This window comes from Pongo pygmaeus, chromosome 9 (genome assembly GCF_028885625.2).
Source record: "Pongo pygmaeus isolate AG05252 chromosome 9, NHGRI_mPonPyg2-v2.0_pri, whole genome shotgun sequence".
NCBI classification, from domain to species: domain Eukaryota; kingdom Metazoa; phylum Chordata; class Mammalia; order Primates; family Hominidae; genus Pongo; species Pongo pygmaeus.
The window spans coordinates 21,227,706-21,248,305 of NC_072382.2; the positions used below are offsets into that span (position 1 = coordinate 21,227,706).

Here is a 20,600-nt window from a genome sequence, read left to right on the forward strand (position 1 = left end):
TCCTTGAAGGTCACAGATCCCTTTATGACTCTGTTGAAAGCTATAGATCCCTCTCCAGAAGAATATACTTTCACACTTAATACACTCATTTTTGCACACTTCAAGGACTTTGGGATCCTCTGAAACCTAAGCGTGGATACCTCTTACAACCAACACCAGGTCTTTGCTGTGTCTTTATATAGAGAGAAAAAGAGTATAGTTCAGTTGGCTGTTCACTGTTTATGGACATTGGACTGGTTCATGTGCAACATTTTGCAAGTAAAGAATGAATTTTTTATAAGAACACTAAAGATAAGTTAACATTTAATAGAGGTTACTGTATACTGGCAGTCTCCTAAGTGTTTTATATAATGGACATACTCCTCACCCTAATCCTAAGAGGAAGTTATTATTATTACCATCTCTGGTTTTTTTTGTTGTTGTTTTTTTGAGACAGAGTCTCACCGTGTCACCCAGGCTGGAGTACAGTGGGCGCAGTCTCGGCTCACTGCAACCTCCGCCCTCTTGGGTTCAAACAGTTCTTCTGCCTCAGCCTCCTGAGTAGCTGGGACTACAGGCGCGTGCCACCATGCCCGGCTAATTTTTGTATTTTTAGTAGAGACAGGGTTTTACCATATTGGCCAGGCTGGTCTCGAACTCCTGACCTCGTGGTCTGCCCGCCTCGGCCTCCCAAAGTGCTGGGATTACAGGCGTGAGCCACCGCAACTGGCCCACCATCTCTGTTTTTTAGAAGAGAAAACTAAGGCACAGAAAGGTTACATAATTTACCTAAGATCATGGAGGGTGGTATGTGGTGGAGCTAAGATTTGAACGTGGATGTTCTGGCTGAAAAATATGTCCATTCAACTACTCTTCTGTACTGCCATTCAATACCAAAAAAAAAAAAGAAAAAGCAATGCCAATACTGTGTAAAACCAAAGAAGGAAAAAGAAAAATCCCTGTTGTAAATCAGATAGCTAGGACAGCCTACATAAATTTTTACCCTAATCACCACCCCAAGGCTATTTGGAAATTAGGCATTCAAAACTGACTTTAAAAATCTCCTTACCAACGCTTGTATTAGTTCTGAAAGAATGTTTAGAGGATAATTTTTAAGTTTTAAACAGAATTGGGTTAGGTTGTTCTCTTTCCAAAGTACAGGTTGATCAAAAAATGTTTACCTGAAAGGAGTGTGGTAGAATTCATTGTTTCCTGTTACATAGGAGTTTTCTGTCTTAACCCATGGAAACATCCTGTTCAAGTAACATTTTATGTTATAAAAATCAAAGGAGGCTAGGCACAGTGGCACACAGTAATCCCAACACTTTGAGAGGCCGAGGTGGGGTGGATCACTTGAGGTCAGGAGTTTGAGACCAGCCTGGCCAACATGGCAAAACTCCATCTCTACTAAAAATACAAAAATTAGCCACCCGTGGTAACATATACCTGTAATCCCAGCTCCTCAGGAGGCTGAGGCATGAGAATCACTTGAACCCGGGCAACAGAGGTTCCAGTGAGCCGAGATCGTACCACTGCACTCCACGCTGGGCAACAGAGCAAGACTCCATCTCAAAAAAAAAAAAAAAATTCAAAGGAAGCATTTCCAAAATATAATAGCTTTTCCCTTCCCTGGTAGTCTGTGTTGCTTTGGGATGGTGGATGGTAAGAGGCCCAGGGCTACCTCCAAAACAGTGTTGTATAGCACCTCTCCATCCGGTAGCCCACCTGATATATTTAATTGATTTTGCCAACCTTTTTTAAATATTGTTTTATTTAATGCAAATGTTTAATGTTAAAAACCAAAAGGATCCTCTGAGTTTTTGGTTTTTGAGTTTACAGGTAAACTACAAATCTGGTTTTTGGTTTTTGTTTGTTTGTTTGTTTTTGAGATAGGATCTGGCTCTTTCACCCAGGCTGGAGTGCAGTGGCACAATCTCAGCTCACTGAAACCCCTGCCCCAAGCCATCCTCCCACCTCCGCCTCCTGGGTAGCTGGGACTACAGGCACAGGCCACCATGCCCAGCTAATTTTTGTATTTTTTGTAGAAACAGGGTTTCACCATGTTTGCCAGGCTGGTCTCAAACTCCGGAGCTCGAGTGTTCCACCCACCTCGGTCTCCCACAGTGTTGGGATTACAGACATGAGCCACTGCGCTTGGCACTACTAACCTATTTATTGGTACTACCAATCTGTGTGGTGGATTCTGGTATGCAAAGAGCAGTGGTCCCTGCCAAAAGTCTGGTATATCGTTATTAATAATTTTTATTCATTCTGTAAATATTTGTGGAGTTCTTACTGTATGCAAGCACTGTTCTAGGTAATGTGGAGACCTAAATTCACAAATCAGAGAGTTTCTATTTTCAAGAATTTAAAAAATTTAAGATGTAGAGAAATTTTGAGGACAGAGTAATTTTGACTAGAGGGATTAGAAAGTACTTGTCAAGGAGGGTTGCATCTGAGCAGGGCCCTGTCAAATGAATGGGATTTTAGTGATAGAGCAAAGGGGAAAGAGCTTCACAGGTATAGAGAGTAGTATGAACAAAAGGATGGAGTCAAAAAAGTAAATGCATGCCCTGGGAATCGTAAGTAGGCTGGTGTGGTTGGAGTGTGTGATCCACGAAACGATGGAGAGGAGATAAGGCCAAGCCCTCCAAAGCATGCCAAAACTTCTGGGTTTTTTAACGGTCATAGGGAAGTCTAAGGCAAGGACAAATGGGAGGTTATATATGGCATATATTAAATATATATATTTAATGTATGAGGGCAAGGATAAATGGGAGGTTATATATGGCATATATTAAATACACAGCTTCAGAAAGAATTAAATATTAAGTAGCAATCAGGGGGCCAGGAGGAGATGCTAAGAGGAGAAAGTTTTTTATTCTAAGTCAGGTGATTGGCATATACCAAGGCATAGAGGAAGCAATGAGGAATTCTTTTTGGGAGAGGGAATGGGAACAGTTTGCTTTACTTAGTTAACGTCAACTCATGCTTATATGTATATTTTAAAAGTTTTCCAATCTACAGAAAAAGTAAAAGAATAGAACAGTTAAATACAGGTATACTCTCCAACCTATATTCACAGCCCTCTAATTTTTAATGGTATAATGCAAATGTAAAGAAGAAAGCAGTTAATAAAACCAAATGGAAAACAAACCTTTGGAGACAAAAAAGGGAAAGGGTTCTATTTGTGGTTGTTTGAGTATACAACATGACTGCATTCAAAATTAAACCAGCAAAATAATATAAAATAGATGTGGAGGTTAGTTAGATCCCATAGTAATAATCCCTTAAATTCTGATTTGTATATTGGAGTTCATCTGTTTTATTTTATTTTATTTGTTTTCTTTGAGATAGTGTCTCACTGTATCACCTAGGCTGGAGTGCAATGGTGCAATTACGGCTCACCTCAGCCTTGACCTCCCAGGCTTAGGTGATCCTTCCACCTCAGCCTCTCAAGTAGTTGGGACTACAGGTGTGTGTTACCATGCCCAACTCATTTTTATATTTTTTGTAGAGGCGGGGTTTCACTATGTTGCCAAGGCTGGTCTGAAACTCCTAGGCTTAAGTGATCCACCCACCTTAGCCTCCCAAAGTGCTGGGATGATAGGCATGACCCACTGTGTCCAGCCTGAGTCCATCTGTTTTAAATCAATACTTCATATTTGGCAGGCAGACAACAATGACTTAGCAAATAAATAAATAAATAAAAAGGATTTTGCTATTGGCAGTATTTGCCATGCCATGTATTTCTGCATTAACTTCTAGCTCGTGCAATTTGGGTTTTGTCAGAATAAAGGACCCCATCATGAAACTGTGGAGAAACAGCTATCTTCTCTTAAAGGTGATCATACTTAGACACTGTTAACTAGCTAAAAACAAATCACAGCTTTCATATAAATAAATCTCTTGGTTGGGTGTGGTGGCTCACGCCTATAATCCCAACACTTTGGGAGGCCAATGCAGGAGGATTACGTGAGGGCAGGAGTTCTAGACCAGCCTGGGCAACATAGCAAGATCACGTCTCTACTAAAAATAAAAAAAATTAGCCAGGTGTGGTAGCATCTGCCTTTAGTCCAAGGTACTCAGGAGAATGAGGTGGGAGGATTACTTGAGCCCAGGAGGTAAAGGCTGCAGTGAGCTGTGATTGCGCCACTGCGCTCTAGCCTGGGTGACAGAGGGAGACCCTGTCTCAAAAATAAATAAACAATAATAATAATAATAATAATAATAATTTGTTGTTGGACACCTTTCTTCTCTGTCTCTTCTTCCTCCTTCCAGAACAGTTCAGACATTTTCATTAGACTTGGATTTCAAAGTTCTAAATTCCTTTTGTCATCTAAACCCAGGAGTTTGGTTTGTGTTCCCTAATACTTGGGAAAGAAGAAGCACCAGACCAGGGGTAAAGATCTAAGCACTACCTGGGTCTTGGTGTCAATAAATAGTAAATATATTCTTCAAAAAGTTTTCACTGAAGCATACAGTACTAGGTCTTATGCCTGTATACTAGACAAACAGGTATGTAGATGCTAGAAATCATGTAGTGAAATCAGCCATAACCATAGTTGTAAAATAAAAGAAAACTGCTAACCTAAGATGTGAACAAACTTGTTAGGTTTCAGTGTTTTTAAAGTGTTGGGTTAATGGTAAGTATATAATTCAGGTGAGTTTGAGGCTTTAGTCAGTATTTTGTAGAATCATCAGTTTAGAGTTATGCAAAATATTGATGATTTACTTGAAACAAAAGTACGTTGACTTCTCTTAAAGCAGTAACAACATGTGTGTCTTTAAAATCCATGTCAGTGAGTTCTGAGTAGAGCTTTACTCCCACAATCCACGGTAGCACTGGATTGAATGCCATCTGGTGTGACTGGATCACCACTTCAGAAGTTCTTTAAATCGACATGTTTTAAATGGAAAACAAGGGCTAATACACTGTAGTAAAAATACTTACTACAAATTGCTGATAATGCAGTCAGTCCTTACTGTTATACTACTATTAATATACCATTTCTAATAATAAATAGCATTTGGCTTTTATTTGGTTTTCATCACTGATCGAAGATAGATGATCCACTGCACTCCAAAATAAATATCAGTGTTCCCCCTTTACTCTCATTTCACATTTAAGGAGGCAATGGCAAAGAGAATAAGCCACTTAGCGAAGAGGAAACAAAGATTTGGATGATGATCTTAAAAGATTAGATAATATGTGTATATGCGCATAAGGCAGAAAAATAGAGATAAGTAATTCCCTAGAAGCAAACAACTTAATACCCCAAAGTAGAAAAGCATAGACACTGAAATAGAAATTCATAAGGGAAGTTGTCCAGATGTGTTTCTGAGAGAATGGAGGTACTTTTCACTGGTCTTGCACAGTGATAGAACTTTCTGTGATGTTGGAAATACTGTCTATCTCCACTGTCCAGTTTGGTCACCACTAACCACATGTGAGTTTTGACATTTGAAATGTGGCTAGTGCAACTGAGGAGCTGATGTTTTAATTTTGTTTTTGTTTTAATTAATTAAATTTAATTAATTTAGCTTTTATTTTTATTTATTTATTTTTTTTGAGACGAAGTCTCACTCTTATCGCCCAAGCTGGGGTACAATGGTGCGATCTCAGCTCACTGCAGCCTCTGCCTCACGGGTTCAAGTGATTCCCCTGCCTTAGCCTCCCGAGTAGCTGGGATTACAAGCGCCTGCCACCACACCTGGCTAATTTTTTTTTTTCTTTTTGAGATGGAGACTCGCTCTCTCTCGCCAGGCTGAGTGCAGTGGCACGATCTCTGCTCACTGCAACCTCCGCCTCCCGGGTTCAAGCAATTCTCTTGCCTCAACCTCCCGAGTAGCTGGGATTACAGGTGCCTGCCACCAGGCCTGGCTGATTTTTGTATTTTTAGTAGAGATGGGTTTTCGCCATGTTGGCCAGGCTGGTCTTGAACTCCTGACCTCAGGCTGTCCGCCCGCATCGGCCTCCCAAAGTGCTGGGATTACAGGCATGAGCCACTGCACCTGGTCTACTTTTTATATTCTTAGTAGAGACAGGCTTTTGCCATGTTGACCAAGCTGGTCTCGAACTCCTGACCTCAGGTGATCCACCTGCTTCAGTTTCCCAAAGTGCTGGGATTACATGTGTGAGCCACTGCGCCTGGCCAATTAATTTCCTTTTAAATAGCAACTTGTGGCTAGTGGCTGCCAAATCAGACAGTGCAAATATACAGTAAAGGTGGAGTAGTATCAAAATCAGAATCAATGAGTTTGACCAGATAAATTTTCATGTTCCTGAAATGTTGATCTATCTCCAGACAGATGTTTAGGCCATGTAATGAGTTTGTTTATATTTTTTTGTTTGTTTTGTAATGGATTCCTTTAATTATTCTAGTAAAAAGTCTAGAAAAGTACAGCTTCAAAGCTGCAATAGCACTTAAGGAGCATCAGTCAAGTCCTCTCACCTCAGTTCATCTTCTGATCTCTCAGGCTTTTAAAACTCAGATGTTTGTTTTCACCTTGTCATGTTTCATTGCATCTTTGATCACTTCTGCAGTAGTTCTCCAGAGAAAAGATTATAGGTAGTAACTCATAATATCCCTTTGGTATCAAGAACTGGTATTTACTATATACTCGTTGGCTAATATGTTTCATTATCTGGTGCTTGGGACTCATTGCCTCCAGGGTAACTACCTGAGAGACGACTTGCTAATCCTTATGTGAGTTTCCCTTCCTTCTCTCCAGGGTGACACCATAAAAAAAAAAAAAAAAAAAAAGAAAGAAAGAAAGAAAAAGACACTGTCCTTTTACCCCAGCCTTTGTGTCTCAGGAAACAGATATCCAGAATTATATGGTGGCTTTCTTCATATTGGTGAGGGTGTAGCAGTTAGGATAGAAATGATATGTACCTCACTGATTTGCAACTAGTACAAAGTTTAAATTACTTGACAGCAAGCAAAGAATTAGAAAAACTAAAAGAATTAAGTATACTCACATTCTGTATCTGTACACCTACCCCATTTGTTGTTGAAAACCCCGTGCCTGAATTAGTCTGCAGTTATTACTATGAACTTACCCATTAACAAGTGACACCAATATGAGAACTCTTGAAAACTAGAGATTGCCTTTCTCTGTAGTAAGGAGTGTGCTGTATGTACACAAAAGAAATGTTGTTCTACAGAGAAACTTGATTATGAGAATTATTGTTTTGTTTTCTTCCAAGGTTAAGCAGCATATTGTTTAGTGGGATTTAGTTTATTATTTAGTTTAGATTTAGTGTCCTAATATCTGTTTTCCCTGTCTCCTAGAAGACTGTAACTACAGCTTCTATGATTACCACAAAGACACTACCTCTCGTCTTGAAAGCAGCAACTGCGACCATGCCTGCCTCTGTGGTGGGCCAGAGACCTACCATTGCTATGGTGACCGCCATCAACAGTCAGAAGGCTGTGCTCAGCACTGATGTGCAGAACACACCAGTCAACCTCCAGACGTCTAGTAAGGTCACTGGGCCTGGGGCAGAGGCTGTCCAAATTGTGGCAAAAAACACAGTCACTCTGGTAAGCCAGCAGCTGCTCCTCATGTGTGATCACATGAGAAGGTTAGGATATGCATTAGTATAGTATATCCCTTCTAGGCTCCTGCTGGATTTCTCAGTTTCCATCATTCTTCTGGCATACCAAATTCCCCTTTGGGGCTGACAAGGGAATATGGCATTTCTGCTATCTGCTCAAATCACTACAGAAAGCGTTCTGACAACCAAGGACCAAATTCAGTGCATTATCTGAGGTCAAAGTATGACTTGATTTTAGGGGGAAGGTCTCCTTCACAGAGACATACGCACTGTTTCATTTATCTCTCCCTCTCCCTTCATTCTCTGCAGCGTTTTCCTGTGAAACTTGAGTGCTTAAACTCTCTTGTGCTGTATTACTGCCTTGGTGAAAACTCCCTGATAATTCTTTCAGTGTTAATATCTCTTTAAATTTATTGTACCCAGAAAGTACTGGAGTTAGTTGAGGCACTTTAAAAATATTCAAGAAACTCACAAATTAACCGTGTCAGTGCCCAAGTTTTGTTCAGGAAAAAAAAAAAAAAAAAATCCCCTTAAGGAGGAAGTACTTGAACAAGAATTTTCATGGGAGTTCTAGGATCGAGCCATTTAGAAAACTGATATTCTCAGAAGCTTGGGAGAAATATATCTAAATTTTGATGTAAAATTCCCTTAAAATGGCACCTAGGAGCTCTTGGTGCCTTTTGAATAATACCAGTGGTGAGTGAAACTAAAGAGCAATAAAGTGAAGCTTCACCACTTACCCAGGAATCCTTAGAGAAGCAACCAGGTCACTCAAGCAGATACTGAGAGAAAATTTTCTATAGGAATAAAGCCATTCACTGTTAGCTTATATCAGGAAAAAGCCTATTTGGGTAAGCAGCAAGTTTGATTTTACTTTGGATCCAGTCTTGACTTTTAAAATATATTAATGCAAAAACTCTTGAGTGTCAGAGAAAATTGTCTAAGATTTGCTGAGCCTGCTATGTTCTCCATTAGGTGTAGGAGGAAACAGAAGTGTGGTTGGTTCATTTTATAGGGTAAAGCATGCAGGTGGGAGAGTTAAAAAGTTTCCTAATGCAGTGTTAATTCAGATGATTAACTTACGATGAAAGCTTGTAGAAAATACTGTCTGATCCAAAGAATAGTGATGCTAAAAATACTAGCTTTGATATTGAAGAGTAATTGTTCTCTCTGGTTTATTTATCTTCCTCATTTTTTAGCAGGTTCAGGCAACACCTCCTCAGCCCATCAAAGTACCACAGTTTATCCCCCCTCCTAGACTCACTCCACGTCCAAACTTTCTTCCACAGGTGAGTAAACCAATGACAAGCTCAATGATAGGTTAGATGGGACAAAAATCCTCATGGGCTCTTTCTAAGTAGCCTGTAATGGGGCTTGTTAGCCCAGCTGTCTATCCCGCTTAGCTAAACATTCTGACTGTTGATTTCTGTACCATGAAGAAGCTTATTTTGTCATCATGGTTTATTAGCAATGACCAAAGGCAGTAACAGGGGGAAGTAAAGGAAAGGGAACATTTTCTCAATTTAAAATAATTAAAACCATTATAAACCTTAAACTTACTAGAAGAATTTAGCCAAAGTCTGCCTGGCAGTGGGGAAAGATGCAATTAACACTTCTTATTTCTTTCTTGCATGCCAAAAAGAGTAGGGAAGGAAACAACAGCTAAACCAACTAGTAGAAACCATTCTTCAGTTCTGCCCTGGAAAATGATGGTTTTGAGCATCATGCTTAAAGGCAAAGCCTTGCTTCTAAAGGCTTAGGCTAGGGGTCTGTACAGAGGACTTTCTCCCTAGGCCCGAGCAGCTCTGCATGACCATATTCTCCTGAGAGTGTTCTTCCAGCAATTAGGCCAACTTTTACCATTGCCAATGCAAAATGTCAAGATATCCCCATTCTGGACCTTGAGGAGTGTTGACTTCCTTGGTAGAAAGGCTGAGAGTTCCTATCTGAGGCCCTAGTTTTCAGACAAAGGGAGAAGAAGAAGGAGTTTTGTGGTCAGTAGTGTAAATGATTTCCAAATAGCCTCTGGGGAGAGGATGGGGCAGTGCTAACATGAGATAAGATGATTTCACTTGTTTATCAGATAAATCCCTAATAAATACCTTAATAAATACCTCAGAGGGTAGTCTGAGAGCACATGGGAGGGATACCTGCCTATTTTTTTTTTTTTTTTTTTTTTTGCAGTGGAGTCTCGCTCCCATCGCACAGGCTGGAGTGCAGTGGCACGATCTAGGCTCACTGCAGCCACCACCCCCCGGGTTCAAGTGATTCTCCTTCCTCAGCCTTCCAAGTAGTTGGGGGTTACATGCATGTGCCACCACGCCCGGCTAATTTTTGTATTTTTAGTAGAGACGGGGTTTTATCATGTTGGTCAGGCCTGTCTCAAACTCCTGACCTCAGGGCGATCCACCTGCCTCGGCCTCCCAAAGTGCTGGGATTACAGGCCTGAGCCACCACGCCTGGCCCACCTGCCTCGGCCTCCCAAAGTGCTGGGATTACAGGCCTGAGCCACCACGCCTGGCCTACCTGCCTATTTTTAAGAGTATTAGAGAAGGTTCCTTCAAGCTTTCTTTGATGAGTTGACATTCAGTCTGACCTAAAATCCTAGCTGAGTTAGCCTGATAAACCTTTGAAAGAAGAATAAAAATGTCCCAGGCAGAGGACAGAACATGTATGTAGTTCCAGGGTGGAGAAATGCGTTAAATTTAAAGAACCAAAGGAGATTTGCTGTGGCTGAGCACAGAGGGCCATGTGGCTCATGCAGGCTAGAGTTAGTTAGAGTTGAGGTTGGAGAAGTCCACTAGGGCCAGAGCTGGTGGAACCTTGTAGGCTATGCAAGAACCTGGGCCTTATCCTAGGAGCAGCAGGCCTTCTTCATTAAAGCATTTTCAAGCAAGCACTTGATGTGGTCAGATTTACGTTTTAGAAAATTCCTTCTTGCCTCTGTGCAGAGAATAAATTGGGGATGGTCAAGACTGTGGGCAGGAAGAACAGTTAAGACATTGTCAATAATGGTAATAACCAATGTTGAGAGAATCTTGCTACATACTAGGTACTATGCTAGGCACTTTACATGGAGTATCCATTTTAATTGTTACAACAACCCTATGCAAATAGGTGTTACTCTTTTTAGGGTAAGGAAGCTAAGGTTTAGCCCATGTTTTTCAAACAGTGGATCATGACCCACTTGTTGTGAAAGCAATTTAGTGGATTGTAACCAGAGTGTTTAAATAAAATGAATAGAATAGAATAGAATAAGAACAATTAAGAGTACATAGCACATACTGTGTTCTCTATTTCAGAAAGTTTTTGTTTTTAGGGATACATGTCTATAGGTGCATGCTGATTACAGAGTAAAATATTTCTTACTGTTAGTCAGTAGCACCCACCACAGGGTCGTTTTAAGTTCAGTCAGACATTCATACCGACAAGACTTTCATGGGCCACACTTGGCACCAGTCTACTTGAAATGATACAGGACAGAAACCACAGCTTGTGAGCAAGATAGCATCAGACATTTGTCCTCAGTGAGTCCATGCAGCAGTCCCTACAGCTGTCCAAGGATAGCTCAGGTGTAAGGAAATAAGCTCCTTATCTAAGACAGTGGGAAAGCCACCTTGGCATAGAAACCTTATGCCCACAGGAGCCAATGTATCTTATAAAAACTACATAGGCATGGCTTCAAGGTCCCCACAATGGATGTGCCCAAGTTATGAGAGTCACCCCACTTAGGGAAGCCCAAATCATGGGGTCCCCTCAAGCCCATCCAGATTTGATTTAGCAATAAGGGATTTTTTTTTTTTTTTTTTAAACAGGGTCTCACTCTGTCACCCAAGCTGGAGTGCAGTGGCGCTATCTCAGCTCACTGCAACCTCCACGTCCCAGGTTCAAGCAGTCCTTATGTCTCAGCCTCTCAAGTAGCTGGGATTACAAGTGTGTGCCACTATGCCTGGCTAATTTTTGTATTTTTAGTAGAGACGGGGTTTCACCATGTTGACCAGGCTGGTCTCAAACTCCTGGCCTCAAGTGATCCACCAGCCTCAGCCTCCCGAAGTGTTGGGATTACAGGTGCGAGCCACTGTGCCGGCCGGTAAAGGGTCATTTTTATCATAAGCAGTGTTGCCTGGTAATATAGTTGACATTCTTATTTCCAGGAGAGCAGAGCTAAAGAGTTAATTGAAGGTCAAGCTTCATGCATAAGGGGAAAGCATTTTGCCCACAGGGTCACAGTTTTAAAAGTTTTAAAAGTTTGAAAAATACTGGCTTATGGCTGGGTGCGGTGGCTCACACCTGTAATCCCAGCACTCTGGGAGGCCAAGGCGGGTGGATCTCGAGGTCAGAAGATTGATACCATCCTGGCCAACATGATGAAACCCTGTCTCTACTAAAAATACAAAATTAGCTGGGCGTGGTGACATGTGCCTGTAGCCCCAGCTACTCAGGAGGCTGGGGCAGGAGAATCACTTGAACCTGGGAGGCAGAGGCTGCTGTGAGCCGAGATCGCACCACTGCACTCCAGCCTGGCAACAGAGCGAGACTCCATCTCAAACATCAACAACAACAACAACAAAAAAAACAAAAAAACAAAAAAACCTGGCTATTAAAAATCAAGTATGTTACCTCAGGTTACACAGCTAGTGGTGAGTGGTAGAACCAGGATTTGAACCCAAGAAAGGCTGACCTCATGTTTTTAACTGTAACTTTTTTTCACTGTTTTTAGTGAGCCAAACGTAAGCTAGGATAGTAGATAGTAGAGTGAGGATAGAAGTAGACAGATTTGAGAAGTGTTTAGAGAGTAGAGGGTGGGGTAGGAATCATCAAGAGTGATTCCAAAAGTTGTCAAGAGAAGGGCACTTACTGAGGCAATTATAGGAGGAAGAGAAGATTGGAAGAAGAAATTAATGAGTCTTAGACATGTTGATTTTGAACTTTTGAGATATTCAAGTTGAATATAATTCTGAAGTTCAGGAAGTGTCTCAGGTTCTGAGGTAAAAGTGTGAAAGTCTTCAGTACATAGATGGTGATTGAAGCCATGAGATGGGCAAAAGCTCCTAGGAATAATGAGAACATTGGGAAGAAAAGGGGTGCCAGGGAAAAAAATCCTAAGAAATACTCACATTTAGGATGAGGCAGAGGAAGAGTAAGCCCACAAAGGAGACTGAGAGGAGTGGCCAAGAACAGGGAGTTAGAGGGCCAGAAATGCGGGTGCACTGAAGCTGTGGATATGAAGAAATTTCAAATGTGAGTTAAGGCTATTGGCAACATTATGACTATACTGTGCACAAGTTCTGGGTGGGACCATAGTCTCTGGATTAGGCCTTTGACCTCAACTAGAAGAGGTGGCATGGTATAGAAGAGGGAGCTCAGGGTTTAGAATCAAAAGCTATGTTCTAGGGTGAGGTTTGGACCTCAAGAGCTGATGAGTCTTGTATAAGATTATATGCCCTGAGGTCTATAGAATTAATATACCAAAATGAACATTAATAAGTGTATTAAATACCATTTCATACATAGAGTGTGGAAGATTTGCTTTTATAGGACTTGAGCAGCTTAAGTAATATAATAATTATTCTCTCTTTCCCCTATAGGTTCGACCCAAGCCTGTGGCCCAGAATAACATTCCTATTGCCCCAGCACCACCTCCCATGCTCGCAGCTCCTCAGCTTATCCAGAGGCCCGTCATGCTGACCAAGTTCACCCCCACAACCCTTCCCACATCCCAGAATTCCATCCACCCCGTCCGTGTCGTCAATGGGCAGACTGCAACCATAGCCAAAACGTTCCCCATGGCCCAGCTCACCAGCATTGTGATAGCTACTCCAGGGACCAGACTCGCTGGACCTCAAACTGTACAGCTTAGCAAGCCAAGTCTTGAAAAACAGGTACAGGCAGAGTATGTACCTGCTCTGGGCAGTAGCCTTGTCGTTGAGGCATATGGCTGCAGGGCTTTCTCTAAATACATTTTCTCAAGGGCTCTTCATCTCACCACCATTGTCAGTAAGCTGTCACTTATGTGCGATAATTCATCCACGTGCAGAAGGGTCATTCTTACTGAAGAAAGTTGGTTTGCTTTTCCCACCATCCCCTCATAGATGGGCTGGGATTCCTGTGTGAGTGAGCTCCCCCTGGTGGTTCTGATGTGGAAATTCACAGACAGGCTCTGCTGCCCTCCGTCTGTAAGCACAGATGAGGTAGTAAACAGAAAACGCCATGTTAGTTTCGGCCCAATAGGAATCCAGACGAAGATAGGACTGTGAAAGTCAGGAAGAATAAGCAAAACAGGGAAAGGGATTTCATTTCAAAGACTTTTCTTTGATTGTTACAGATAATGGGGAGCCAAACAAAAAAAAATTAAAATTTCCAAAAAGCATTCTTTAACTTTAGAAGATGCAGATATTTTAGCTCAAATATTGAAACATTTCATTTGTATTTCCTGAAGTCAGATTTTATCTTAAAAAACGAGGCTAGACACATACAAGTAACCTGCAAAAATACTTGAAGTTTCTGTAGCAGAAAGACCTCTGAAAACAAGAAGGATTTATAGGCAGTCACCGTATCCTATTTGAAAAACAACTAGTGATGAGAAAGAAGAATTTGGCAAAGAAAAGCATTCTCTCTCAAGAAAGTTGCTTTAAAAAGTCATCGACCTATTTCTAATTGTTCAGTGTTGACTTCTCATTTATCTGAAAATAGTCTGTGGCGATCCTGAATCTTCTGCTTCTGGATGGACCATGATTCAGAGAGGCTGTTCAGATGCTGCCTGCTGCCTTAGTCTTCTTGAGCAGAGGAACCTATGCATAGGGTACTAGGCCTTAAACCCAGGCAGCTCACAAATGCGGCAGACCTTGCACTCAAGAAGCTAGTTATCAAAATCTGTGCTTAGGAAACACAAGAACACATCTCAATTCCTGGGGAACCTATTCAAACCCCAGGAAGTGCTTTGAGAAACATTCAGAAATAAATTATTATTATTATTATTATTATTATTATTATTTTGAGATGGAGTTTCAGTCTTGTTGCCCAGGCTGGAGTGCAATGGCACGATCTTGGCTCACCGCAACCTCCGCCTCCCAGGTTCAATTGATTCTCCTTGCCTCAGCCTCCTGAGTAGCTGGGATTACAGGTGTGAGCCACCGTGCCTGGCTAATTTTGTATTTTTAGTAGAGATGGGGTTTCTCCATGTTGGTCAGCTGATCTCAAACTCCCAATCTCAGGTGACCTGCCTGCCTCAGCCTCCCAAAGTGGTGGGATTACAGCATGAGCTACCACGCCCAGCCCAGAAATAAATTATTTACACATATTTTAAAACAAAATTTCAAACTTATTGACAGCAGAACTTTGGTATTAAACTACTGAGAGTCAGATGCTCAAGCTTAGGAGTTTGGATGGGGACCTGTTGTTTTGCACTGGCTCTCAAAGAACCTCTGAGGAGCCTCTGTTCCACAGAACCTGGTTTCACAACACTATTTTAGGTTATTAAATATTATTTCTCTTTACCTCTTTTTTTGATAAAGATATTTTTAGTAGAGAAATTGTTTTGGTTTCATTTTATTTTCACATTTCTTTTCTGATTACAAAGATAATACAAGTTCATTTTTAAAACAGATTCAAACATTACAAAAATATAAATTGTAGAAAGTGCTTTTCCCCATAATCTAAAGAGAGAGTAAACTTTTATCATAATTTTACCCCCAAGAGTTAATTACTATTAACAGTTTAGATTGTATTCTTACAGATTTTTTTTTTGTTTTCTTTCTTCTTTTTTTTTGACACAGAGTTTTACTCTTGTCATCCAGGCTGGAGTGCAATGGTGGGATCTCAGCTCACTGCAACCTCCACCTCCCGGATTCAAACAATTCTCCTGCCTCAGCCTCCCAAGTAGCTGAGATTACAGGTGCCCGCCAGCTCACCCGGCTAATTTTTGTATTTTTAGTAGAGACGGGGTTTCATCATGTTGGCCAGGCTGGTCTCAAACTCCTGACCTCAGGTGACCCACCTGCCTTGGCCTCCCAAAGTGGTGGGATTACAGGTGTGAGCCACCACACCCAGCCCCCAGATATTTTCTATGTACGTGTAAAACATTTTTAAAGCAAAAACCAAAATCAAACTATGTATTTTGTAATTTGGTTTTTTCCCTACTTTAATAGATCTTAAACATCTTTTCCTGTTGTGGCCTTCATGTTGATAGAGCTTTTTATTTTAATTATAATATTATAAAAAGATATCCTTGAAATCTTAAGAATTAAAATAATTTCTTTTGTAGCAGTAAATTTCATGTTCTCTCTTCTTTTTTTTTTGTTTTTTTTTTTTTTTTTTGAGACAGAGTCTCGGTCTGTCGCCCAGGCTGGAGCACAGTGGCGCGATCTCGGCTCACTGCAAGCTCCGCCTCCCGGGTTCATACCATTCTCCTGCCTCAACCTCCCAAGTAGCTGGGACTACATGCGCCTGCCACCATGCCCAGCTAATTTTTTGTATTTTTAATAGAGATGGGGTTTCACCATGTTAGCCAGGATGGTCTCGATCTCCTGATCTCGTGATCCTCCCGCCTCGGCCTCCCAAAGTGCTGGGATTACAGGCATGAGCCACTGTGCCCGGCCAATGTTCTCTCTTCTTTTTGGTCTAATAAAGGAATTCAGTCATTGTTATTTCAGTTTGCTGGGCAGCCTGGCATAATAGTCTTAGAGGTTACCAAGCCCGATCAGTAGAGACTCTCTTTAGACTAGATTGCATTCTCAGGATTCTCTTACTTCATATCTTTCAACTATCCTTATTTTCTATTTATATTTCATTTCCAGTATCACATTTATAGCCAGTAAGAGATCTCATAGATCATAGAGCTAAAGGTAAAACAATGTAATGTATGTAGCCATGGAAGAACCTGTTCACACCTGTTCAGAGAGTTACCAAACCCGTATCCAACATTCTCTCTATGACCAGGCTAAATAGGTTCCCTTTTGCTTTCTGCTATTCCCTTTAGATGATAACATCATTCATTTAATAAAAATGTGTTAAGTGTCAGTTGCTATGCTGCATGTGATGTCTATATATAAGGTGGATAAACTAAAGCCCGTACCCTCACGGAACTCAGTTTCTAGTGTGTTTGGAGCAGGCACTGAGGCTGTGTCTCCAGGGAAGGAAGCATGGCCTCCCACACTGGCATAGGAATGGGAGAAGGCAATGCCAGTTATAACAGCAATGGTCTCACGTGTCCTTCCCCTGTCAGACATAACCAACTTCCTTATCCACCCCAGATAAGAGATCTTATCCCTTATTAGAAATCACATTACATTGTGGCTCTGAGAAAACAAGTGATAGGGTTTAAAAATCTTTGAAGCTGAAGACTTGTTTTAGACAGAAAAGTGGATGAAGCCAGAAGACTTACGATATAGCCTTCACATCACCTCCCCTGTCCTTGTCCTCTCCAGCGCTCTAAAATGGGGCTAACACCTGTTGGTGATGAAATGAAATCAGGTATTTAATGTTTATTAGACTGTGCCTGATGGAGTTCTCAGGAATTACGTTTGTTTCTTCTCCACCCCACTGCACACCCTGCAACAAAGACTTCTATGTATGTCGTCAATTCAGAGCTACTGAAAAAAATCCAAGGTTCTGTGGGGAAAAAAATTGCCACATTACCATAAATATTTTTCATAGGAATCTGCACAGTATCTTCTAAAGAGGAGTACTTACAAGATAATAATATTATCCAATGTATTATCTTCAAATTTCTGTTTTCCCTGTTAGTAAACCCGAGCTGATGCCTCCCTTTACCCCATTTTAATACTGGTGCTATAGTAGAGAAAATAGTTCCAAGTGACCAAACCATGGATTTTGCTTTGCTTTCAATCCCAATCTATTTAACCTTGACTAACGAAATTATTTGGACATTTATTTGCACCTGCCTAACTTTGATTTTTCATGCAGACAAGTATATAAAGTATACTTGATTAACTTCACTCTAGGTTTGTGCAGAATTTTTGGATTCTTTTATTATACCAAAAAGAACAGGAGTTGCAAATTCTAATAACCGTGGGTTCGAAGAGGAGATGTAAGTGAGTGAAACAGGCTAGGAGTAAACAACCGGACTTTTTATTTATTTTTCCACTTTCAGTGGGAACATGAGTATAAGAGATATCCCGCTTTTATTCTTAATTCCCCTTTAAAATAATAAGTAAGACAAGCATGATAATAATTGACAATAGAAAATGGAAGAAACTGTGGCAAACTGCACAGTAATATGCTTCATCTCAAGGAAGCAGCTGCTTCTTGGCAATAACAAACTTTTATCATATGGAGACTTTTTCAAGAAAAGCCTGAAATCCAGATGTTTTTAAAAGTTGCCTAGTTGTTAAAATACTGGTAACTGTTTAAACACCATAGAGGCAGAAAATAACATCTGCAAGACAACTTCGAGTCTGCATAATGGTTTATAATCTCAGATAGAGACCAAACTTTAGATTCATTGAAGAGATATCCATTAATTCTTTTTTGTTTTCTAAATCCAATGTTTTTTTAATTGAGGTGAAATCACATAAAATTAATCATTTTAAAATAACAGTTCAGTGGCATTTAGTATATTCACAGTATTGTGCAACCACCACTTCTATTAAGTTACACAACATTTTCATTACCCCAAAATAAAACCCAGTATCCATTAAGCAATTATTTAACTTTTTCCCTCCACCCTGCCGCTGGCAACCACCAATCTGCTTTCTGTCTCCATAGATTTACCTGTTCTGGATATTTCGTATACATAGAATCATACAATATGTGATCTGTTATGGCTGCTTTCACTTAGCATGTTTTTGAGAGTCATCCATATGGTAATACATATCAGTGCCCCCTTCTATTTTAAATGGCTGAATAATATTCCATGACATGTATATACCACAATGTGTTTATTCATTCATCTCTTGATAGACCTAGGAAATCATAAGACATTGGTTGGTTCCACTTTTTGGCTATTGTGCATAGTTCTGCTGTGAACATTCATGTGCAAGCATTTGTATGACTACTTGTTTTCAGTTCTTTGGGGTATATACCTAGGAGTAGAAATTGCTGGGTCATACAGTAATTCTGCTCAACTATTTGAAGAACTGCCAAACTGTTTTCCACAGCAGCTGAATCATTTTTCATTCCCAACAGAAGTACATGAGCATTCCATTGTCTCCACATCCTTACCACACCTATTACTTTCCTTTTTGTTTTATTTATAGCCATTTCAGCGGGTGCGAAGTAGTGTTGATGTGCATTTCCCTAATGACTAATGATGCTGAGCATCTTTTCATGTGCTTGTTGGCCATTTGCACATCCATGGAAAAAGGTCTATTCAAATCCTTTGCCAATTTTTAAATTGGGTTATTTTTCTGTTGTTGAGTTGTAAGAGTTCTTTATATAATCTGGATACTAGACCCTTACCAGTTACATGATTTGCAAATATTTTCTCCTGTTCCGTAGTTTGCCTTTTTGCTTTCTTAATACAGTCCTTTGATACACAGCTGATTTTTGTCTTGATCTTGTACCCTACAACTTTGCTGAATTTGTTTATTAGCTCTAGTATTTGTTTTATGGATTCTTTGAGTTTTTTTCTGTGTAGGATCATGTCATCTGCAAATAGAGATTTACATCTTCCTTTCCAATTTGGGTGCCTTTTCTTTTTCTTGCCTAATTGCTCTGGCCTAAACTTCCAGTACAATATCAAATAGCAATGGTGGAAGCAAACATTCTTGTCTTGTTGCTGATCTCAAGTGGAAAGCTTTCACCATTGAGTATGATGTTAGCTGTGTTTTCATAAATGTTTTTCATAAGGTCAAGGAAATTCCCTTTTATTCCAAGCTTTCTGAGTGTTTTTATGAATAGATAACTGGAATTTTTAAAATAAAAACTATATGTATAAGGTATACAATATGATGGTTTGATATACATATACGTAGTGAAATGATTACTATAATCAAGCTAATTAATATATCTATCTCCTCACATAACCTTTTTTGTGTGTGTAGTGGGGTGCTAGATTTTGACAAATGCTTTTTCTACACCAGTTGAGATACCATGTTTTTTTTCCCCCTTGGTTCTGTTAATGTGGTATATTACATTGATTTTCTTACGTTGAACCACCCTTCCATTCTTGGGATAAATCTGGCTTTGTCATAGTGTATCATCCTTTTAATATGCTCTTGGATTCAGTTTGCTGGTATTTTGTTGAGGAATTTTTGTTGTTGTTGAGGGTTTTTGCATCTATATTCATAAGGGATATTGGTCTGTAATTTTCTATTCTTTTGGTTTTTGTTTTTTTGAAGGCAGGGTCTCGCTCTGTTACCCAGACTGGAGTGTAGTGGTACAATTGCAGCTCACTGCAGCCTCAACCTCCCAGGCTCAAGTGATCCTCCCATTTCAGCCTCCCAAGTAGCTAGGACTATAGGCATGCGCCACCATCCCTGGCTAATTTTGTTAAATTTTTTGTAGAGATGGGGTCTCACTTTCTTGCCCAGGCTGGTCTCGAACTCCTGGACTCAAGTGATCCCCCAACCTTGGCTTCCCAAAGTGTTGGGATTATAGGCATGAGCACCGAGCCTGGTCTGTAATTTAATTTTTTTCTTTATTTTTTGGAGACAGGGCAGGATCTTGCTCTGTCACCCAGGCTGGAGTACAGTGGCATGATTTCGGCTCAAGTGATCCTCCTGCCTCCGCTTCCCAAGTAGCTGGGACACAGATGCGCACCACCATGCCTGGCTAATATATATGCGTGTGTGTGTGTGTATATATATATATATATATATTTTTTTTTTTTGAGACTAGGTTTTGTCATGTTGCTCAGGCTGGTCTTGAACCCCTGAGCTCAAGCTATCCACCTGCCTTGGCCTCCCAAAGTGCTGGGATTACAGGCGTGAGCCACCACGCCCAGTCCATTTTCTATTCTTTGGTGTCTTTGGCTTTGGTATCAGAGTAGTGCTGGCCTCATAGAATGATTTAAGAGTGTATTTTCTGGAATTTGAGACAGATTGGTGCTAATTCTTTAAATGTTTGGTAGAATTGACTAATAAAACCATCTTATCCT

General features: G+C 40.5%; 1 protein-coding gene across 46 annotated transcripts in view; it reads left to right on the top strand.

Moving 5' to 3' along the window:
- The window catches only part of PHF21A (PHD finger protein 21A), a 194,287-nt gene that overhangs the window by 144,917 nt on the left and 28,770 nt on the right, over nucleotides 1-20,600 (top strand). For 24 of the 46 annotated variants that reach the window (XR_010127558.1, XM_063670940.1, XM_054440429.2 and 21 more), the window contains 3 exons: nucleotides 7,278-7,529; nucleotides 8,743-8,832; nucleotides 13,132-13,425. Coding sequence is in view for 45 of the 46 variants with exons in the window: in XM_063670940.1 (XP_063527010.1) it covers nucleotides 7,278-7,529; nucleotides 8,743-8,832; nucleotides 13,132-13,425 (636 nt within the window). In the remaining variant the exon portion in view is untranslated. The remainder of the gene's footprint in view (nucleotides 1-7,277; nucleotides 7,530-8,742; nucleotides 8,833-13,131; nucleotides 13,426-20,600) is intronic. The other 22 variants (XM_063670942.1, XM_054440432.2, XM_054440448.2 and 19 more) reach the window with 3 other exon arrangements.